Source organism: Embiotoca jacksoni, unplaced genomic scaffold (genome assembly GCF_022577435.1).
Source record: "Embiotoca jacksoni isolate LCO1_2020_lvr unplaced genomic scaffold, fEmbJac1.0.p SCAF_92, whole genome shotgun sequence".
NCBI lineage: Eukaryota > Metazoa > Chordata > Actinopteri > Embiotocidae > Embiotoca > Embiotoca jacksoni.
The window spans coordinates 480,001-505,000 of NW_027185450.1; the positions used below are offsets into that span (position 1 = coordinate 480,001).

The 25,000-nt window shown below is 42.9% G+C and overlaps 1 protein-coding gene across 1 annotated transcript in view; it reads right to left on the minus strand.

Moving 5' to 3' along the window:
* Nucleotides 1–25,000, minus strand: part of ttc27 (tetratricopeptide repeat domain 27) — a 67,559-nt gene that overhangs the window by 20,946 nt on the left and 21,613 nt on the right. The window contains 4 exon segments of the mRNA XM_069141878.1: nucleotides 402–497; nucleotides 6,517–6,630; nucleotides 13,202–13,268; nucleotides 20,335–20,447. Coding sequence (XP_068997979.1) covers nucleotides 402–497; nucleotides 6,517–6,630; nucleotides 13,202–13,268; nucleotides 20,335–20,447 — 390 coding nt within the window.

A 25,000-nucleotide genomic window follows, 5' to 3' on the forward strand; every position in this document is an offset into this window, starting at 1 on the left:
CCAACAGTGACCGTCCAATCAGAGCGCTGCCCACGGAGGACGCTTGAACTACAATAAATATTTAAAGATTTTGGAGGAGCAGAATTACAAAATCCTAAACATTAACAACAGATTAAACATTCTCTGATGTAAAATGCTAACATTAGCATTCTAGCCAATTATAATCCTGCCGCACATGACGTTTTATACCAATCATATCCGTATCTGTCATCGATTAGTCAGACTGGCTGTGGTGGCTACGCTAACAATAAGGCTAACAACAACTTAGTTAACTCAGGACAGCTGTAATGAAGGGATGTAAAAGATTAATGTTAGTAAAAGACAATAACGATGACATTGAGAGCTTGTGGATTATATTGTTTCTCCTGGTTTATTCAATTTAAAAACAAAGTGAGCGATACCTGGACAGCCCACCTCGGTGGGACGTGGCAGCAGTAGAAGACTTTGAGGCGCTCGGTCACAGGACAGCTCGTGTCTTCAAAATGGTCCACTATCGCCTGAAACAGGAAGAGCAGACAGAAGAACCGCAATCATTCTGTTACAAAAAACATCTGCTCTGACTTTCAGTCACCTCAGTACCAGAAAAGAATTTAAAACTCCCTGATATTTATATTCAGCGTCCTCACATGTAACCCTCCTCATATCTTACAGGTATACAGAACCACAGGCTCATCGGAAACTAAACGGCTGACAAGGAGACCAACAGTGAGCTCAACTCTCCTCCTGCAGAGGGATAAAGAGTCCTTCACACAGATGGGGAGATTCTGCAGAGAATCAAATGTTTCAGCAGATTAACGTCCTTTCTGCAGAGTAATAATCATCATCAGCTGTGAAGATGAAGAGGAAGGAGCTCAAAGAGTCTCTCATGGTTCCCTTCATGTGAAATACGAAGGCAGTGTGTCCTTTTCATCAGTTGCTGCAGACTGACAGAAGGGAGACTTTAGTGGAGCTCTACATGACCAGGCTCCATCATATCTTAGAGATCTTATAGAACCATATAATCCCAGCAGAGCACTTCTCTCTCAGTACGCTGGTCTACTTGTGGTTCCTAGAGTTTCCAGAAGTAGAATGGGAGGCGGAGCTTCAGTTTTCAGGCTCCTCCCCTGTGGAACCAGCTCCCAGTTTGTGTTGGAGGGGCAGAAACCCTCTCTAGCGTTAAGATTAGACTCAAAACGTTCCTTCTTGATGAAGCCTATAGTTAGGGCTGGCTCAGGTAGACCTGAACCAACCCTTAGTTATGCTGTTATAGGCCGAGGCTGCTGGAGGACCTCGTTACATGCTGAGCTTCTTTTCTTTCCTCCTACTCTTTAACTGACTCATACCTCACCATCTTTTTGTAATTTTTCCACGTTTCTGGCTGGGGGCTCTGTTATTGTTTACTCTCGTGATCAGCTGATCGCGCTGAGTAGACCTCTACTGCTGCTGCCCGGAGCGAGGCCTGAGATCCCCGTTGAACTTCGGAGAAGACGGCGGGGTTGCAGAGCTGGAGCTAAGCTGAAGGCGGAAAGGAGGAAATACAAACCATCGGTACCGGAGATCTTAATGAGGAACGTGAGGTCGTTGGCCAACAAGACAGACGAGCTCGGCGCTGGTAAAGACCCAGAGAGAGTACCGGGAGTGCAGCATCATGTGTTTCACCGAGACATGGCTGCACTCACATCTCCCGGACCACAGCGCTGCCGTACCCGGCTTCAGGACCGTTCGGGGGGACGGAGACGTTGTTCGGAGCGGTAAGAAGAAAGGTGGAGGGATTGCAGTCTATGTGAACGAGAGGTGGTGTAATCCCGACCACATGTGTGTGAAGGAACGTTTCTGTAGCCCGGACATTGAACTTCTAGCCGTGGGGATGCGTCCGTATTATTTGCCGAGGGAGTTCACGTCCGCCATTGTTATCGCTGCGTACGTTCCTCCATCAGCTGACGTAGAGGCAGCAGTGGACACCATCTACTCCACTGTGGCTAAACTGCAGACTCAGCATCCCAGTGCATTTTTGTTAGTTACTGGAGACTTTAACCAGTCTGGATAAAGCTCTGCCAACTTTGCACCAGTATGTGAACTGCCCCACCCGGAACAATAAAACTCTGGACCTACTGGATGTTAATGCCATGGATGCATACAGTACTACTGCCCTCCCCCCCCCCTTGGTAGATCAGACCACAACCTGGTCCTGCTGACTCCAAAGTATGTTCCCCTGGTGCAGAGGCAGCCTGTGACCACCAGGACTGTGAGGAGGTGGACACAGGAGGCTAAAGACGCCCTGCAGGACTGCTTTGAGTCCACGGACTGGGATGTGCTGTGTGGACCACATGGGGAGGACATCAACAGCAGGACGGACTGTATCACAGAATACATCAAATTCTGTGAACACACCACCGTACCATCCCGGACTGTACACTGCTTCCCCAACAACAAGCCGTGGATCACCAGTGACCTGAAGGTTCTTCTTAATCAGAAGAAAGCAGCCTTCAGGTCTGGGGACAGGGAGGAGCTCAGGAGAGTGCAGCGCCACCTGAAGGAGAAGATGAGGGAGTGCAAGGACTCCAACAGGAGGAAGGTGGAGGCCAAACTCCAGCAGAACAACGTGAGGGAGGTGTGGATCGGTATGAAGGAGATTACTGGGTTCAAGGGGAGAGAGGAACAACCAGGGGGAACCTGGAGAGGAACAACCAGGGGGAAGCTGGAGAGGAACAACCAGGGGGAACCTGGAGAGGAACAACCAGGGGGAACCTGGAGAGGTCAAATGAACTAAACTGTTTCTTCAACAGGTTTAGTTCACCACCCTCATCTGTCTCCTCCACACCTTACACCTCCCAAACACCTCTGCTGCCTCCCTCCCTCCCCCCTCTGCGCCCCCTGGTGAACTGCATAGAGCCCTCAATCTCAAAGGGCTCTTCCTCCATCGACACCTCGACCCCCCCCACACACTCTGTGACTACTGGCCAGGTTAGGAGACAGCTGGAGAGAATCCACCAGCACAAGGCTGCAGGACCTGACGGCATCAGCCCCGGGGTCCTGAAGACCTGACGGCATCGGCCCCGGGGTCCTGAAGACCTGCGCCGTCCAGCTGGCTGAGGTCCTACAACACCTCTTCAACCTGAGCCTGAAGCAGGAGGAGGTCCCGGTGCTGTGGAAGACGTCCTGTCTGGTTCCTGTCCCCAAGAAGAAGACTCCATCTGCCCTCAACGACTACGACCGGTTGCCCTCACATCTCATGTGATGAAGGTGCTGGAGAGGCTGGTCTTGGCCCACCTCAGGCCGCTGGTGAAATCTTCTCTGGACCCTCTGCAATTTGCATACCAGCCTCATGTGGGAGTGGACGACGCCATCATCTACCTGCTGCAACGAGCTCAGTCTCACCTGGATGGAACCGGTGACTGTGAGAATCACCTTCTTTGATTTCTCCAGTGCATTCAACACCATCCAACCACTGCTACTGAGTGAGAAGCTGCGGGTGGTGGGGGTGGACACGTCCACCGTCTCCTGGATCACTGACTACCTGACAGGCAGACCACAGTTTGTCCGTCTGGGCAGTGTGCTGTCTGATACGGTGGTCAGTGGTACTGGAGCTCCACAGGGAACTGTTCTGTCTCCCTTCCTGTTCACCTTCTACATAACTGACTTCCAGTACAACTCAGAGTCAAGACATCTGCAGAAGTTCTCTGATGACTCTGCAGTGGTAGGATGTATAAGGGATGGACAGGAGGAGGAGTCAGTGGACGGTGTATAAGGGATGGACGGGAGGAGGAGTACAGGGCAGTAGTGGAGGACTTTGTGGAGTGGGCTGGTAGAAATCACCTCCTCCTGAACGTGGCCAAGACCAGAGAGATGGTGGTCGACTTCAGGAGGAAGACGACGGCTCCACAACCGCTGAGAGTTCTGGGAGAGGAGGTGGACATGGTGGAGGAGTACAAGTACCTGGTGTGTCCATCGACAACAGACTGAACTGGAAGACCAACATCAATGCTGTCTACAAGAAGGTGATGAGTCGACTCTTTTTCTTGAGGAAACTTCGATCCTTCAATGTGTGCAGCGAGATGTTGGAGATGTTCTACCATCTGTTGTGGCCAGTGAACTGTACTTCACTGTGGTCTGCTGGGGGAGCAGCATTGGAGCCGGAGACACCAACAGACTTAACAAACTGGTTAAGAAGGCCGGCTCCATCATCGGCTACAAACTGGACAGTCTGGAAAAGGTGGTGGAGAGGAGGACGCTGAACAAACTATTGTCCATCTTGGATAATCCTGTCCACCCTCTCCACCACCTGCTGCAGGGACAGAGGAGGACGTTCTCCAAAAGACTCCTCCAGCTCCGCTGTCACAAGGACAGATACAGGAGATCATTCCAGATACAGGAGATCATTCCTGATCCAGGAGATCATTCCTGATACAGGAGATCATTCCTGATACAGGAGATCATTCCAGATACAGGAGATCATTCCTGCCCACTGCAATAAGACTGTACAATAACTCACCTCTGGCAAAATCCATCACAGTACAATAACACTGTTGACTGTGTTTCATGGTTTGTTTGTATATAATATATATAGATATATACTGTAATGTATATATATATACATATATATATGTTGACTGTGTTTCTTGGTTTGTTGTATATAATATATAGATATATAATGTACTGTATATACTGTGCATTTTATATTTATATTTTTTACTGCTATTTACTGCTATTTTATTTTATTGCTTTTCTATTATTATCTTATTCTATTCTTTTCTATTATTTTATTCTATTGTTTCTATTATTGTCTTATTGCTTCTGTATGTATGCTGCTGTAGCGAAAAAATTTCCCCTCGGGGATTAATAAAGTAAATACCTACCTACCTATCTTCTTCTCTCCCATAGTTTCTTCTTATTATCTGTTGTCTCCATTCAGTTCCTTCGCTCGTGTAGTTTCTCTTCTTTCTTTTCCAGATGTCCCGTCATGGAGCTGCATGTCTCTGCTCTGCGATTGTTGTCTCCACCAACAGTTCTTCTCTTCTATCTCTATGCTGTCCTGTCCCGGTCGAGGAAGATGCTCCGCCCACCTCTGATCCTGGTTCTGTTGACAAATGCTCCGCCCACCTCTGATCCTGGTTCTGTTAACAGAGGCTCCGCCCACCTCTGAGCCTGGTTCTGTTTACAGATGCTCCGCCCACCTCTGAGTCTGGTTCTGTTAACAGAAGCTCCGCCCACCTCTGATCCCGGTTCTGTTAACAGAAGCTCCGCCCACCTCTGATCCCGGTTCTGTTAACAGATGCTCCGCCCACCTCTGATCCTGGTTCTGTTAACAGAAGCTCCGCCCACCTCTGATCCTGGTTCTGTTAACAGATGCTCCGCCCACCTCTGATCCTGGTTCTGTCGGAGGTTTCTTCCTGTTAAAGGGAGTTTTTCTTCCCTCTGTTGGAGGTTTTTCTCCCTTAAAGAGGAGTTTTTCCCTCCTAGTTTATGTGGGAATTGTTGAATTGTTGGTTTCTCTGTATAATATTGTAAAGTTCTGCTGTAAAGACTTTAATGTGTTAAGTGCCATGAAATAACCTGTGTTGTGATTTCTCAGTTTTGGTGTGATCCGGTAGTTAAGCAGTTCGGTTGTGTGTCGCTTAGAAGTATCGGCAGAAATATGTGTCAGTAGAAACTGAATTTAAATCATTTATATTTGAATTGCTCCACTTGAAATTTTAATTTTTGTTTGAAACTGAATTTCAATAAACGTAAATTCAGCAGCATCACTGCATTCAGCAATGTGGTGGCGGAGTGTGGTTAGCTCAGCTGCAGGGGGGGTGGAGAGTGGGAGGAGTGGTTCAGGGAACGGTGCCGGGAAGGTGTAATGAGCACAGCTGAGCCAAATATGAACTGATGAGCTCTCCCCTATAAAGGGAGCAGGGAGAAGGAGGCTGGAGGGGAGCGTTGGCACAGAGACTTTGGTGTATGGACAGGGTGTATGGACAGGGTGTATGGACAGGGTGTATGGACAGGGTGTATGGACAGGGCAAATAAAAGCATTGATACCCGAACGTGTGACTGAGCGAGTCATCTGTGTCCAGGAGAGACCCCGGTAGCACAAACATTGCTACAGGCAGCAACAAAGCATTCAGCAGCATCACTGCATTCAGATCAGTGGGACAATATTTAGTACCACTTAGTGAACGTGATGAGATCCCACTGAACCAAGCACGACTAAACATTTCAACATCAGTATTTAGGAAAGTCTGTGCACATTCACACTTTACATCTGGAAAAGTTCTGTATTTAAATTTTTGTTGTAAAAAAAGATAACTCCAAGTTTCACCACCTGATTCTGAGGTTGGTCATGTGATGGTCCACCTCAGACATGAGATGACATCATTTGGTTTATTTACATACTTATTTACGACATTGTGGTAGTTGGTGTGCCGGGGTTTTTGCAATCTTGTTTAAAATGCAGTGGGGGAAGAAAAAAAAAATCACAAATTTGATGCTGCCTAATGAAACAGAAGTAAAAGTATGTAAGTAGTTCCACAGTTTTATCTTTTCTCTCTTTACCTGCGTTTGCATCATGGCTCTCTCAACACACCGCGTTCTTCCTCTCTCCAGTTTGGTCCTGAGGCAAAGCGCCGTCACTTCCACAGCCCAGAACTTGGGCTGAGACAGAAGACACTGCAGGAGGATGAGACCGGGACACACAGAGAGATTATCTTCTGGTCATTCAGGAACAGGATTATACTCTGATACAACAGTAGAAATCTGGTTATATGACAGAAGTCCATCAGTTCAGACTCATGCAGAGAACATTTTAAAGAAACCCTCTCGTGTGTCCACCTGCTCGGCCGATGAAGCTGACAGATTCAAACGTGGATGTTGCTGCAAAGAAGCTACAGATTCTAAAAGGTGGAGGCTTCAACGCATCATCAACCCGACACACAGAACATCTGTAGAATCAGCACACATTCAAGGTGGACACCCAAGATTAGTGTCAGCAGTTCAATGTTCAACCAAATGTTAAGTATGATCACCTCCCCGTCTGCTCCTTAGGTGATAGATTTAATAAAGACCAGACGTCATTATATCTGAGTATTTGAGATAATTGATACAACCATGTTTCCAAAAAATTGGGGCCCTGTGTAAAATGCAAATAAAAACTAAATGAAAACCCATAATTAATTAAAAATAGACCAAAGACAACATATCAAATGTTTATTGCTTTCTAAAAATATCTTCTCATTGTGAATCTGATGTCAGCAACACATCTGTATAAGTTGTATTGTTCATGTCCTGATGCTCCAGATGTTTTCAATGATTGACAGGTCTGGACTGCAGGAGGCCAGTTTATCAGCGGACTCTTCTACTAGAGAACCATGCTGTTGGAATACGTGCAGAATGTGGTTGGACGTTGTTCTGCTGAAATAAACAAGACCAAGACCTGAAGTGTTCTTGAGCCCATGCAGGGATTTCCACTCCAGAATAGTGTCTCTTTTTAATGCAGTACTAACACACTGTTTAAACTAACCAAGAGGTTGAATAGATTCTTGACAGCTTTCTCCTGATAGAAAAGGTAGAAAGTTACAACCTGAACTCTAACAGCTAACCCTGCAAATCAATCTGATCCGTGACCATAAATGAAATACTAAATAAATAAATGCAGTGGGAATCTGGTTTGAACACAACTTGGTAGAACACAATAACAAAATGTAAGACATATCCGTTCCTCTCCTGCTCAGCTCTAGGAGTAACTCAGCTGCACAGAATCAACCAGCAGCTTCAGTGAGAGCAGCTCATTATTAAAACCTATTCCAGGCTGAAGACTGCGCTGATCATCTGCTGGATAATAGCAGGCACAGATTAATGGTTGGGCTGTAGATGAGCTGATTAAAGGGAACCGCAGATTTCCATCAGGGAGGATGACTGAAGCATTTTAATCTGAACCGGGTTCACCTTTAATCAGAACTGGATCTACAACAACGACTGTCTGCACGCTGTTTATTGATGGCCATCAAAGTGATACATGCTTCTAGTTGAGATGAACAAACAATGAAAGTCGTGCTGGAGTCATTAGTGCAGCAGTAAATTTGTCTTAATTATTTCACCACCAACATCCATCAGAGATTAAAGTCACAGACATGCTGAGCATTTGTCATGCGACTGTAAACACAAATGAGCAGCGAGATGCAGAAAAAAGTTTCTGTTTGTGGTGTGAAAGTGGCTGAGGATCAAATTCATTTCATTTTAAACTGATTATCTGAAAATATGTGAACAAAATTTGACAGAAATCCAGTCATTATGCAGATATTTCATTCGAGACCAAAGAATCCACTGGTAGTTAAAGATTATAATCCCTAGAACCACGCACAGCTACAACATGTATGAGATGAGCAGTTCCAGTGACGTCCGGACACACCGACAGAGGTCAGACCTTCATCCTCAGCGTGAGCAGAGCTTCACGGGACTGTCTCCACTTTTAGGAGACAAGGACACATTTAAAACCTGGAACGGCTCTCCAGGTCATCGGGACTCAGGTGAGAGGAGACGGAGTTTTGTTTGGTGGAATAATTTGGTTTTGAGGTGCTGGTGATCAAAAGTCAGCCGACGCGAGCGGCATCAGAACCTCTGGTTTGGACTGCAGAGCGTGGACGGACATAGGAGACACTACAAACTGAGTGTCATGAGAACAACACAGACTTCTGTGTCTTGGCTGGAATAGATGAGGTACGATCTATTCATTCTGGTTCTTCCTCAGTGAGCTGCAGACAGTCGGCCATTGACTCTAATGTCTCCTCTTTTTAAGTGTGTTTCTTCTTTCTATTCCTGTTTAGGGTTCTTTGGGCGGAGTTTATTCCAACTGAGTGTCGAACCACACAGTATGATATGCTGTGCAGATATAAAACATGCTGTGCAGATATAAAACTACAGACTGGATATGAAACTACAGACTGGATATGAAACTACAGACTGGATATAAAACCACCGACTGGATATAAAACTACAGACTGGATATAAAACCACAGACTGGATATGAAACTACAGACTGGATATAAAACTACAGACTGGATATAAAACTACAGACTGGATATGAAACTACAGACTGGATATAAAACTACAGACTGGATATAAAACCACCAACTGGATATAAAACCACAGACTGGATATAAAACCACAGACTGGATATGAAACTACAGACTGGATATGAAACTACAGACTGGATATAAAACTACAGACTGTGTATAAAAGTGTTCGTTGCTTCAGGTCTGTAAAATGGTTCTGATCCAGAAGTGTCTTCAGCTGCAATACCAGCGAGTGCCACTAGAGGTCGGCTCCAAAAAGCCTCCGGCTCCATAGACTCCCATTCAACTTCTCTCATCAAATCCAAAGTGAATAAAATGTGTCCATCAGTTATCTCGGTGTTGTTAGCTAAAGTCACTCCTTCTTATTAGTTTTCTGGAGGTCCATCTGAAAATAATCCCTCATTCATTAGAAAAGAAGATTCAAGAAGACCTGTTTTTGGGGGCGTGTCTGTTTGATTGACAGGCCTGTGGTGCAGTCAGGTTACAGCTATCGGTGGGCGGGACGTAGTATCGTCAGGTTTCCGATCAGATCAGTCAGATCCACCGCTGGCTCCTCCCCCAGCTCGTCCAAATATGGTCACTTCCTGCTCCAAACCGCTCCGAACTAGCAAAGATGGTGATGGACAGAATCTGAACTGGAGGATTCATAACGTTCACAAACCAATGATGACATCACTGATGGTTGATGACATCACTGATGGATGATGACATCAGTGATGGATGATGACATCAGTTATATCTTACTCACTTCTTTTTTTTTTTTAATATATAGTTTTTCAAACAGAAATAAGGTTTCTATTCATTATTTTTATGTGCATTGATTTGAAATAAAAGCAGGAAATGTTTAGTTTGATTGACAAAAGATTTACAACAATATAAAGTAGAACCACGATTCTACAAAATCTGTTCTGATATTTTTGTATCCTGATATAAAATGTATTGAAATATATAAATAAAGCATCATACCCGACCAGAGATTTATGGTAGGAGAGCTAGAACAAATGTCCTGCGCAATAAATAGATATTACTGCTACATACACTGATGTCTGACTCTGTGTTTACAAAATCAATATTTAAAAAAAGAAAGGGACATGTTTCTTCTGGATTTATGAGTGAACTGTGCTGCAGAGAGGGATCAGACTGATTCAGACAGACAGACCTGTGAAGAGGTTTTCAGGGCTGAGGCAGATTTATTTGATCCTGAAAAGCTGGAAACAAGTCACATCCCCAAACCCTCTCTGTTGGTGTGTTGATGGACTTCAACGATCTGTCTCTGAACCCTCTGACAAACTCCATCAGACTCCTCTCTATCACAGGATGTGCAGAGAATCCACAACATCCTGCAGTCTAGTTCTCCCTGCAGAAACGACCTACCGTCTGATTAACATTGCACATTTCATGGGCCTTATTGAAGCAGAATCAATGACTGCTGCTGTTCAGCCACAAACAGCAGCAGTGCTGACAGAACCCGGGTCTGGACGAAGACAGCCGGACATGTGACAACCATCTAACCAGCCTGCAGATTCCTGGATCTACATGTAGGCTGGGAAGATGCCTGCTCACAGATCCAGCAGCAGCTTCTCCCTCCAGCACACTGACGATACAGAAAGAACTGCCAGCTAACTGTTCACACTGAGCTCACAGCTGGGTGCACAAAACACGGCACAATACTACAGAAATAATGAAACTGCACCACAAATATGTGTTATTCAATTGGATATCACTATCAGCCCAAATATACCTCCTTCTAGAAGCATGTTGAACTATGGAACAGACCAGAATCCATTGATGCCGTCAAATTCAAAATGAGCATATATGTTTAATATATAATATAAAACGATTGGATATGTTGTCTTTGGTCTATTTATTAAATATGGGTTTGCATGATTTGCAATTTTTTAAAATTTTATTCTATTTACATTTTACACCGTCTAAACTTTTTTAGACACGGGGTTATACATTGTTTATGAATTCATCGTTACATATTCTCACTTTAGTAAATATCTTCAACAAAGACATGGTTTGAATTATTCTTAATGACATATAGTTTAAATAAGGTTTTCCTCAATAAAAATGAATGCAAAAAAATATCATGTAGGAATGTTTTCAAAGCAGACACACATATCCACCATGACTGTGTTGATGCCTTCAATCATCCAATCAGCATGAAGTAACTCCAGAGACATGAAAACCTCCAACAACCACGTGCATCTCAACTTGTTCTGTCTTGTCCTTATAATGTACACGTTACCTGGCGTCCACGATCGAATGTCTCAGAACAAAGTCTACAGCTGCTGGTTGGCTCTTATTTTTCATTAACATGTCTGAGTGACATCCTTCTGAAAAGATGACAGTGAGTAAATAAGGAATAAAACTCCATACATAATCGTAATAATGAAAAGAATCATCATTTTCAGAAGCTCCTGCTGTACAGGAGTCCCTCTGCCACCAGAAAACATTTGTTTATGATTGAGGAAAGCATTATTTTTTTCAATTTTTCTCGGCCAGAGAGAGTTTTTTTACAGAAGGCAGCAGCAGCCCCCGGGTTCACCTCCAGAGAGTCACTGTTTGCTTTTTTTTCTTTTAATTTCCTGTCCCGTCCTTCCTCGTGCCAAGTGTTCTCTTCAGTCCGAATCCTCGCAGTGCTTTCAGAAAACACTTGCTGGACGGGCCAAGAGAGCGATCCTGTTACCGCTCTGTGACGTGTCCAGAATGGGGAGCGTCTCCAAACAAGTTCTCTTCGGGAGAGCAGCCTGGCTCATCCTCCAGCGTTCAGTCATTTTTGGCTCAAGTTTCACAGATACAGCAATTAGAAAGAACATCTGACAGAAAGTACCCAGTCGGCTCTGTCGTGTGGTATGTGGCATCAGAGTGAACATCGGGAGCTCGACTCATCGCAGCCAGGTGTCCTCAGGCTCACCTGTGGCTGAGTGGAACGGGTTTACACTCTAGATGCAATGCTGCATTTGATTTGTCAGCATATGGCTATTATTAAAAAAGAAGGAATAAAAGCCGAAATTATTTTTGTGCCATTAAAATGCCACTATCAAGTCTGTACTGACACTGTAATTTCATTTGTTCAACACCAGATGAATTCAGAGGTCCAACAGGCTCTTTGAAACAACTCCTCCATAGGTTTGAATAGCAAGTACATATCAGAAAATGCTGTGTTGATACTGCAGGCATTGATTAGTTTTAGGACATGAGTGAAAGTCTGATGATGTTTTTGTTTATATTTATGCAGAAATGTAGAAAATTGAAAAGGGTTCCCAAACTTTAAGCACCACCGTTTGTCTATTCAACAAACTAACCTATCACAGAAAACACAACTTAAAACTAGAATATCTTCAGTTGATAAGGAAAAACAGAAGTGCACCCCAATTTGACTTGGTGCTGACTTCCAGTCTCCCGATGGCCCGTTTGTTTCATTAAGTACAAAACAACTAAATGGACAGTAAATTCAAACTGGTGGACTTCCTGTTGAGTTTAGGTCATGGCACCAAGACTTTTTTTTTTTAGATCTCGGTATAATAAACATCTCTACCAAATTTGATACACATAGGTGAAAGAAGATTTAGACGCTGCAGGTTAGGGGGCGCTACAGAGCCATTCTACCACACTCATGTCCAACACCCATATTAGAGGTAAAGTTTCACCACTTCTGATGGGTACACCAAGTTTCATGAGTTTCGGGGAACTTTAAGCTCTCAAAACCAAAATTCATTTAAAAGATAAAAGAATGAGATTTCCTTGTAAAACAATAAAGCCTCAAACAGTTAAATGTTGATAACAGAAACGGTTCCCCGACAATGTGTCACTGAAAAAGTACCTGACAGGCAGTTTTCAGCTTGTTGGAGAAATTCAAACTGCTTTTAGAAAAACAATGAGCTGGTATTTAGGTTGTATACATAGATTTATGGTTTTGTTTTCCTAAACTTGAGCTCAGCTTTCTTGCAGTTCTCCTTAAGTTGAATAAATAAACACTTTAGATTTATATAATGTTCAAAATCTAAACTTCTGCTTTACACTGTTTTAGTTTTACCACACTGTAACTAAGTTCTGGGTTAAACAAGGCAAAAACCTTGAAGTGAAAAGCATTAGAATCGGTTCTATGAAGTATTTCCGACTTCATTTTATGGACAACAAAGAAACAGTGAACAGTGACTTACAGAAGTGAAGGCCAGCAGTTCCTCTCCGGTTAGTTTATGGACAGGATTGTTCTTCTGGAAGTCAGTGCTGCAAGACAACAGAAAAGTAGAAACACCATAAAAAAAGATCCAATGTTCAGCTCTTTGGATTATTGAACCAGAAAAGAGAAATTAATAAACTGATAAACCTAAAATATGATGGGATACATAAGGGGATCATGATTATTTGGACCAAATTTCTTGACAATCTGTTTGATATTTGAATTTGAGACCAAATGACTGTCCTAAATTGTGACCATGAGACCAACCATCACTCATCAGTAATGTCATCAATCTTCACTCGTCAGTGATGTCATTAACCGTCAACCATCAGTGATGTCATCATCCATCAGTGATGTCATCAACCGTCAACCATCAGTGATGTCATCATCCATCAGTGATGTCATCGTTGGTTTGTGAACGTTATGAATCCTCCAGTTCAGATTCTGTCCGTCACCATCTTTGCTAATTCGGAGCGGTTTGGAGCAGGAAGTGACCATATTTGGACGAGCTGGGGGAGGAGCCAGCAGTGGATCTGACTGATCTGATTGGAAACCTGACGATACTACGTCCCGCCCACCGATAGCTGTAACCTGACTGCACCACAGGCCTGTCAGAGTGCCGGGAGAGTACCGCCGTCACCTTGGAACCAGAGGGGTCTCTACCATCAGTTGTTGTGAGGGATCACAGAGGTGACCAAGAAGCAGTGTTTAACCTCGGTGGAAGCTGCTTTAGCTTCAAGTGTCCATAAGAAGGGGGGGTCCTAATGGGAGTTGGGTCACAGGGCAGCAGTGGAGGGAAAAGTTGGCGACACCCAGCAACCTCCAGAGCATCTTCATGGAGGTTTGATCTTTGGCTCAAATGAGTTCTGCAGGCAACAATTACCTGACCGGTGACAATACAGCAGGCAGGAATGATGTGATGGACCAGTCAGAACCTGCACACGACACCAGGCTGCACCGCCAGAGATCACGACACACGGAGCAGCAACCTGCTTCTGCATTAATAAGTATTTAAACACACAGGACACGCCCAGCATGGCTGTTTAGGAGGCTGATTACAGTGAGACACAACATAGGTTCATTCTACTTTAAGTGTTGTAGCTTGGTTCAGTCTCAGGGAATGAGGTGGAAGCTTTCTGATACCGACAGGCTCCATGCTTAAACATAAAGATCACCACCTGAACATCTGAGCTTCATGTCCGCAGTTTGTAGTCTGGGTAACTTTCATAGTCGCTCGATGTAAAACTAGTCTGGTACCTGTTACATAAACAAACAGGGTCTAACAAAAACAACGGTCGGTGCTTTACATGAACAGGCTGAACAGGACGGCGTCAAAATTCCTGTTTCTGTCCACTGCTGCATGGATGGAAACCAGTCTACTGATGGTGGAAAGTCAAATGACTACAAAGTGACAAAAATAACAAGAACGAGGAACAAAGTGACCACAAAAAGAAACAAAGTGACCACAAAAAGACACAAACTGACCACGAAAAGACACAAAGTGACCACGAAAAGACACAAAGTGACCACGAAAAGACACAAAGTGACCACGAAAAGACACAAATTGACCACGAAAAGACACAAAGTGACCACAAAAAGACACAAAGTGACCACGAAAAGACACAAACTGACCACAAAAAGACACAAACTGACCACGAAAAGACACAAATTGACCACAAAGTGACCACGAAAAGACACAAAGTGACCACGAAAAGAAACAAAGTGACCACGAAAAGACACAAACTGACTACAAAAAGACACAAAGTGACCACGAAAAGACACAAAGTGACCACAAAAAGACACAAACAGACCACGAAAAGACACAAAGTGACCACGAAAAGACACAAAGTGACCACAAAAAGACACAAACAGACCACGAAAAGGCACAAACTGACCACAAAAAGACACGAAGTGACCACGAAAAGACACAAACTGACCACAAAGTGACCATGAAAAGACACGAAGTGACCACAAAAAGAAACAAAGTGACCACGAAAAGACACAAAGTGACCACGAAAAGACACAAAGTGACCACGAAAAGGCACAAACTGACCACAAAAAGACACAAACAGACCACAAAAAGACACAAACAGACCACGAAAAGGCACAAACTGACCACAAAAAGACACAAACTGACCACAAAAAGACACAAACAGACCACAAAAAGACACAAACAGACCACGAAAAGACACAAACAGACCACGAAAAGGCACAAAGTGACCACAAAAAGACACAAAGTGACCACGAAAAGACACAAACTGACCACAAAGTGACCACGAAAAGACACAAAGTGACCACAAAAAGAAACAAAGTGACCACGAAAAGACACAGACTGACCACAAAAAGACACAAAGTGATCACAAAAAGACAAGGTGCTGACAGAAAGACACAAAATGACCACAAAAAGACTGACCACAAAAAGACAAACTGACCACAAAAAGACACGACGTGACCCCAAAAAAACACAGTGACCACAAAAAGACACAAGGTGACCACAGAAAGACACAAACAGACCACAAACTGACCACAAAAAGACACAAACAGACCACAAAAAGACACAAAGTGACCACAGAAAGACACAAACAGACCACAAAATGACCACAAAAAGACAAACTGACCACAAAAAGACACAAAGTGACCACGAAAAGACACAAAGTGACCACGAAAAGACACAAAAGTGACCACAAAAGACAAAAAGACAGTGACCACAAAAAGACACAAAATGACCACAAAAAGACAAACTGACCACAAAAAGACACAAAATGACCACAAAAAGACAAAGTGCTGACAGAAAGACACAACGTGACCCCAGAAAAACACAGTGACCACAAAAAGACACAAAGTGACCACGAAAAGACAGTGATCAGAAAAAGACAAAGTGACCACAAAAAGACAAAAAAAAGTGACCACAAAAAGACAAAAAAAAGTGACCACAAAAAGACAAACTGACCACAAAAAGACACAAACAGACCACAAAATGACCACAAAAAGACACAAAGTGACACAATCTGACCACAAAAGGACACAAGCTGACCACAAAAAGACAAAAAAGTGGCCACAAAAAGACACAAAGTGACCACAAAAAGACACAAAGTGATCACAAAAAGACAAAGTGCTGACAGAAAGACACAAAGTGACCACAAAAAGACACAAACAGACCACAAAATGACCACAAAAAGACAAACTGACCACAAAAAGACACAAACAGACCACAAAATGACCACAAAAAGACACAAATTGACCACAAAAAGACCTAAGCTGACCACAAAAAGACACAAACTGACCACAAAAAGACACAAGCTGACCACAAAAAGACCTAAGCTGACCACAAAAAGATACAAGCTGACCACAAAAAGATACAAGCTGACCACAAAAAAGACACAAACTGACCACAAAAAGACCACAAACAACAACAGAGGAGACAACAAAGAAATTATTTTAAAGAGTCGTGAAACAACCATAAAGGGATGCGAGGCGATCAAAGAGAGACACATTGTTTGTGGCTGTTTTCTGTCTTTCAGTTTGGGTGTCTCAATCAATCAGTGGACATGAACAAGTCCCATGATGGAGACTACAACAGCTGGTTCTAACTGGCATCCGGAGCGCTGACAGCTTCGGTGATTATGAGAGGTCATATTGTCGGTCGGTTTAAAAACACTTCATATGAAGTACAGACTTCACAGTGAGACATTGAAGGTACCTGATCTGAAACGGAGCTCCGCATGTCCACGCAGCGACTAAAAGGAAACCAGACAAGGTCATATCCCCCCAAGTTAAAAGGACCGTTGAGAACTGAAGCCTCTGATCCTACTGACCAGGAACTCTTCAACTTTTTAAGCCATGAGCTAAAAATGAATGAAACCGTAATCCTATCCTGGGATGTGCTCTCATTAATGTGAGTTACTGACAATGAACAGGCGATTAGAAGTTTCACAGCAGTGAGTGTCCAGTCAGACCAAAGACTTCCCCACTGAGACGGTTGAGACGCTGAATGTCAGCCTGTCTGCACCGTAAACACTTCTGTCATTAGTGTTCAGTGATCTGTCTGACTGCTGCTGACCCACTGTTTATATACAGGCAGCCAATACAGACACCTGCTTTATGTCCTACAATAGAAAGGTCATTATCAGTATACAACCCTGTTTCTAAAAAAGTTGGGAGGCTGTGTAAAATGTAAATAAAAACAGAATGCAATGATTTACAAATCACAAGACCAAAGACAACATATCAAATGTTGAAATTGAGAAATTTTATTGTATTATGAAAAATATCTGCTAACAACACATCTCAAAAAAGTTGGGACAGGATCAACAAAAGATGGAAAATTTGTGTGACGCAAAAAAAACACCTGGTGGAACATCTCATAACTAGTCAGGTTACCATGGCAACAGATCAGTAATATGATTGTGTATAAAAAGATGATTTCAGAGAGGCAGAGTCTCTCAGCAGTGAAGATGAGGAGAGGTTCACCACTCTGAAGGACTGTGTTGGAAAATAGTTCAACAATCTAAGAATAATGTTCCTCAACATAAAACTACAAAGAATTAGTGGATTTCATCGTCTACGGTTCATAATATCATTAAAAGATTCAGAGAATCTGGAGAAATCTCTGAACACAAGGGACAAGGCTGGAAACCAATATTGGATGGTGGTGATCTTCGGGCCCTCAGGCAGCACTGCATTAAAAACACACTATTCTGGAGTGGAAATCACTGCATGGGCTCAGGAACACTCGTGAAAACCATCGTCTGTGAACACAGTTCATCGCTGCGTCCACAAATGATGTTAAAACTCTCCAAAGAAGAAACCAGATAGAAACATGATCCAGAAACACCGCCGCCTTCTCTGGACCGAGATCATTGAAGATGGACTGAGGTGAAGTGGACAACTGTCCTGAGGTCTGATGGATCACAATCTGAGATTCTGTTTGGAAATCATGGACGCTGCATCCTCCAGGTTAAAGAGTCACAACTTTTTAGAGACGTGTTGCTGACATCAAATTCAAAATAAACAGATATTTTTTCATAAAACAATAACATTTCTCAGTTTCAACATTTGATATGTTCTCCTTGGTCTATGTGCAATTAAATATGAGTTCATGTGATTTGTAAATCATTGCATAATGTTTATATTTCCATTTTACGCAGCGTCCCAACGGTTTTGGAAACGGTTGTATGAACATCCGTTTCCAACCACAGTTCCATTGAAGTACGAGACGCTCCTTTCCGTCCGGAGCAGCATGCAGCTGTGTAGATGAACCATTCATTCAAACAGAGCTGTTGCTGCTCATCAATCTTCTCCTACCATCTCCACTGACCTTCACTGGTCCGGTCCGAGCAGCAGCCCGGGAATGAATCAGCGGCTCCCTGGGAAGCTAACTGCTTTTAAATTACGTTCTCTGTCTTCCATCCTTCTTCCTGCATAGAAGCACCAGCACAACAAACAACTGTGAACGAACCATTTGAGTTTACAGCTGCTGAGCTGTGACTCCGGAGGAAACCACAGGTCACACAAAGAAATGAGGTCAGCAAAAAGCCAGCGGTAGGGAAAAGAAGAAATGCTGATACCTGCTGCAGACTACATTTAATAAAACGTACAACTCATGGAGTGACTCACTGATAACTTCTGTGGACAACTGAGATACCTCAACATGACAGAGGATCCAGTTTATCTGCTCACTGCAGTGTTACTGATAGTCGGTCACATCATGGAAGAGCAGACAGCACCGACTTCAGGACTCCACCGATAGATAGAGTTCAAATAAAGAACTGTGATATTTTTATCGTCTAAAGCTAGTTCTTTACAGGCTTTAGCTTTGTAGCTTAGCATCAGGTTGCTCCCATTGGTTCCTCCACAGTGTTATGATATAATTCTGAACGTTAAGCAGATGATGGAGATACTGAACAATGGGACGGTCTCAGAGTGGTCATGTGTGGAGAGATTTCATATTTGTGTCAGTGGGACAATCGAGGATAACTTATAGACAATCAAACGCCAGAACAAAAATGGCATCAAAGAGCATTTGGAACAGAAGGGGGAAACCCCAAAGACGTGGGCCCAATCCATTTCCTGGGGTCCAAACCCCGTCCAGAACAGAGCTACAAGTAGTGGAGATTCCTAAATAAAAGAAATGGGACACCACTTGTTGCTCAACAGTGTCAATTCACCAACATGGATTATTATTTAGTTTGGAAGTCTCAGAAATTGATTCATAAATTAATGGAAATATTCAATATCATGACAAAACTGTGTATCTCAGAGAATCAGCTGTTAATGCTCACAAATCATATCACACCATTTGATTTGTCTGAACCAGAAATAGTTTCATCATCTCATGACAAACATATTCTTGGAAATCATTTCTCATTTAAAGCCAGACGTTGGTAAAGAGTTCCAGTAGCAAACTTCACATTGACAACATGGCATAACAATGTTCACATTTTAAAATGTTGCCGTTTGCTACAATTGCATCATCTTTAGCTCTTTATGAAGCTCCACCCACAACTTCAGAGGCTAACGGTAGCTTGTTTAGGCTAACATGGCGACAGCTCCTAATGCTAGCAGGGTGCTGCTCTTTGCATTAGTGGTCAACAGTGTGTGCAGCAGCTTGTTCTGGAGAACAGTGGTGTCTCAGTACTGTGTCCACCACTAAACCTTTGTATCGTGACACCTGCAGGCTTCGGCAGGTACTGCAAGTGTATTACTGAAAAGGAGACGTTGACATGTTGACGTTGGGACCTGCAGCAGCTACACAGCTGTGAGCTCACTTCTTTTAACACAATTACACATTTACTGACTTTTCACTTCGTGAAAGAAAAAAATACAGAGAAAACTAAATTATACAATAATTAGCTCATTAAGTTTGTCCAAATATACATTTCTTCAATAAATGTGAGACATGACCGTTGAAGAGGTTTCAGAGCCGACGGCAGCCACTGCTGTCGGCTGCTGGTGAAGTCAGACACCGACGAGAGTAACATAGAACCTGAAGGTTGATTAAGAGCATCTAAAGTTCCTCCTGGAGCTCCGGTCACGGAGATTATTCTAAAAGGCCCTCTGTTGTGTATCAGGCTGGAAGTGAAGTGAATTCAGAGCTGTGAGCTGCAGACCTACCAGACACCAAGGACGACCGCCTGCTCCTCAGCACTCAACTCAGGCAGCTCGTACTCATCTGGATCCTCCAGACTGATTTTATCCAGCATGGTGTCGTCGTCCAGGTTGTAGTCCTGTAACCATGGAAACACACTCGGAGTCAAATGTGCACATATATACGCAGCAGCGAAACACCACGGCACTAGAAAACGACGACGAGCTGACGAGCGAGGAGGCAATTTGGGATGAAGCATTAGATGACTGCTGGCAGCCCACGTTTCAGAGGAAAACTACAACTGTTAGCTTTTAACTGGACCGACTGCTTGGTGGCTCCTTTTAAACGGGCCACGGTGAGCACAGAGCTCACAGGTTACTGGACATTCAGTGATAGGCTCAACTACTGGAAACAGGACGTTGAATAACAAAGGTGTGACACAACCGAAAAGATTTTTTTTCACTCATTTTACGTCCTAATCTGCAGGAAGTGAAAGAAATATGATGCACATAGAAACGTCCCAACAACACAAGATACAATTCAGTTGTATTCTTAAAACCCCAAGAAACAACATCGGTCTCCTCAGGGGACTTCATAAAGAGAGGTCGAAACTTTACAACATCATGGAGGAAAAAGTCCTTTTAACAGGAAGAAGCCTCTGACATGACAAGATGCACATGATAATGTTTCTCCACTGAAGTGGGCCATATGACAGATTTGGTCAAATATATATGTGTTGAGGAGGTTTGTGACAGGTAATCCCATATGAGTGACAGACAGGTTTCAGGCTTGGCAGGACCAAAGATGGTCAGCAAGTGTCAAGGAAACTCCTGGAAAATGACTGAAATTAGGAGAGTCTGGCACTGACTGAACGAATGGTGTCGGGTAAAAGGTGCCACCAATAATTCTGACATCACTAAAATCAACATTCTCCCCTTGTTGACCATATTCCAGCAGAATCGAAGCCTATTGAACATCAGTCAAATCAGATTTCTAAAATTGAACAAGAACATATTCTCAGATTCTATTGTTTACTTCACTAAACCTCAAAAACATTCAGCCAGAGGTGGATCTGACCGATCTGATTGGAAACCTGACGATACTACGTCCCGCCCACCGATAGCTGTAACCTGACTGCACCACAGGCCTGTCAATCAAACAGACACGCCCCCAAAAACAGGTCTTCTTGAATCTTATTTTCTAATGAATGAGGGATTATTTTCAGATGGACCTCCAGAAAACTAATAAGAAGGAGTGACTTTAGCTAACAACACCGAGATAACTGATGGACACATTTTATTCACTTTGGATTTGATGAGAGAAGTTGAATGGGAGTCTATGGAGCCGGAGGCTTTTTGGAGCCGACCTCTAGTGGCACTCGCTGGTATTGCAGCTGAAGACACTTCTGGATCAGAACCATTTTACAGACCTGAAGATATGAACTCTTTTATATCCCGTCTCTAGTTTTATATCCAGTCTGTAGTTTATATCCAGTCTGTGGTTTTATATCCAGTCTGTAGTTTATATCCAGTCTGTGGTTTTATATCCAGTCTGTAGTTTTATATCCAGTCTATGGTTTTATATCCAGTCCGTAGTTTTATATCCAGTCTGTAGTTTTATATCCAGTCCGTAGTTTCATATCCAGTCTGTAGTTTTATATCCAGTCTGTAGTGTTATATCCAGTCTGTAGTGTTATATCCAGTCTGTAGTGTTATATCCAGTCTGTAGTTTTATATCCAGTCTGTAGTTTTATATCCAGTCTGTGGTTTCATATCCAGTCTGCGGTTTCATATCCAGTCTGCGGTTTTATATCCAGTCTGCAGTGTTATATCCAGTCTGTAGTGTTATATCCAGTCTGTAGTTTTATATCCAGTCTGTGGTTTCATATCCAGTCCGTAGTGTTATATCCAGTCCGTAGTGTTATATCCAGTCTGTAGTTTTACATCCAGTCTGTAGTGTTACATCCAGTCTGTAGTGTTACATCCAGTCTGTGGTTTCATATCCAGTCTGTAGTTTTATATCCAGTCTGTAGTTTTATATCCAGTCTGTAGTGTTATATCCAGTCTGTGGTTTCATATCCAGTCTGTGGTTTCATATACAGTCTGTGGTTTCATATACAGTCTGTGGTTTCATATCCAGTCTGTAGTTTTATATCCAGTCTGTAGTTTCATATCCAGTCTGTAGTTTCATATCCAGTCTGTAGTTTCATATCCAGTCTGTAGTGTTATATCCAGTCTGTAGTGTTATATCCAGTCTGTAGTTTTACATCCAGTCTGTAGTGTTATATCCAGTCTGTAGTTTTATATCCAGTTTGTGGTTTCATATCCAGTCTGTAGTGTTATATCCAGTCTGTAGTTTTATATCCAGTCTGTAGTTTTATATCCAGTCTGTAGTGTTATATCCAGTCTGTAGTGTTATATCCAGTCTGTAGTGTTATATCCAGTCTGTAGTTTTACATCCAGTCTGTAGTTTTATATGCAGTCTGTAGTTTCATATTTAGTCCATATTTATATCCATGGACTGAGTAACAGCTGAACTAATCACTGTCTGTCACCTTAAACGTTGATGATGATGATGATTATCATTATTATTATTATTATTACCAGCGTGGACACAGACTCATCAGGAGGAGTTTAAAGACAGATGTGAGGTATTCAGGACTGTGACAGTCACATTCCTCTGGTCTGAGAAACTCCATCCAAACCCAACACTGTGACAACATGGTTTCACACCAGCAACAACAACTCTGAATCCAATTTGCTTTCATTAGAACAGCACAGTGGTGCCAAGTCCAGTCAGACCGACAACGACAGCACCTGCTGGCCGGCGATGAAGAGTTCCTTCATCGTGCCTCTTTACTTTCCTTTAGTCTATTTGAGATTGGAATCTGTGTTAATGACCTTGATTGAGCCCATTTCGTCCTTCTTCAGTAACGAGGTCATTAGAGGTCTGAGCACAGCACAGGATCAGGATCAGGAAATGGATCTGGATCAGGAAATGGATCTGGGCCACAGGACTGAGGGCTCCATGGACACGCTCCAGTAAAGCTTTGGAAGATTTCAGAAAATATATAGACGGTGGAACCAATGTTGAGTTCTTTAGCACCAACACAGGTTGTTCGGAACTCTTAGGATTGAGTTCCTAAGACGGTTCGGTGCTCTTTGTTTTGGTAGTTTGATATTTAAAATAAATGTTCAACAGATATCAGTGAAATTTAATGAAATGTTAACTCATGATCCAGGGAAGAACTACTTCCTTTGTATTAGTTCAACACACCTAATTTAAGTTATCAAACTTACCAGCGAAAGGTTTGACTGACTCGTGGCGCCCTGAATGACATCAAATATTGCTGCTGTTAAGTCAGAGAAATAAAGATAAAAAATCTCTTGTTCTGTAACACGTCAGCGCCACGGTTACGGTTGGATTGAGGAACCACTTGGTAAAGACTGTGGTCGGGGTGAACTAGGCTGCGTGGTAAAGGTTGAAGCTGATCCAACCACCACATTCCTCAAACACACACTACATGTTGAGGCTATATAACAATGTCAGTCTTTTTTTAAGTGGCAAAGCCCAGCTCTCTGTCCCTGAACATCTTCCAGCTCCACATCAGGTCCATCATCTATGCAGCACATCCTATTTCTGATTCAAGCAATATTACACGAGAGGGTGTGTTTACGGATGTTGGTGAAAGTGCCTCGGTCCGGACTGCATCGCCGAAGTGTCAATAATGACAATAAACACGTAATCTACATGGTGTTCATATTGTGGAGCAATTCACTCTCAAAATATAAAACTTGTTGTTGGTGTGATTTCCGTTTCCATGGCAACAGATGGGGTATGACTAAGAACTGGAAAATAATCAGTAGACTCCAGGAGGTAGTTGGACCCTTAGCAACCACCTAGCAACAGAGAGGATTTCTAGTCTCCAACTGAATAAATACAGAACATAGAAACACTAAACTGATCAGCTAGTTCAGTCTGGTTGGAACAAAGATATCTGATGAACAAAGATATCTGATGAACAAAGATGTCTGATGAACAACAATATCTGATGAACGAATATATCTGATGAACAAAGATATCTGATGAACAAAGATATCTGATGAACGAATATATCTGATGAACAAAGATATCTGATGAACAAAGATATCTGATGAACAAAGATATCTGATGAACAAAGATATCTGATGAACGAATATATCTGATGAACGAATATATCTGATGAACAAAGATATCTGATGAACAAAGATATCTGATGAACGAATATATCTGATGATCAAAGATATCTGATGAACAAAGATATCCATGTTCTCATGTGTTTTTAACATTTTAGCTCCGTGTCATGTGTTCAAACCAAACCGGTCCAGCTAGCCTCCTCTAGGATTGTAAGTGCGTGACTATCCGTGGTGTTACGGTACGGGTGCTCGGAGCGACCAAAAAGGACCAAAAGAGACCCGACTTCACCAAATGGGTCATTTAATAGAACTAGAACAAGTAGAAACTACATTATATTACATATTATATGAAACTATTCTAATTCTATATTCCTACTGAGGAGGTGGAGTGATATTTCTAGTGTTGAGCAGGATGTGATGTCATGCTTTTAAGTAAAATTCATATGTGGGAATTATCACCCAGGAAACAAATGCACAGCACCAGTTCCAATGTTGTGTTTTTCTACAGGGTTCACAT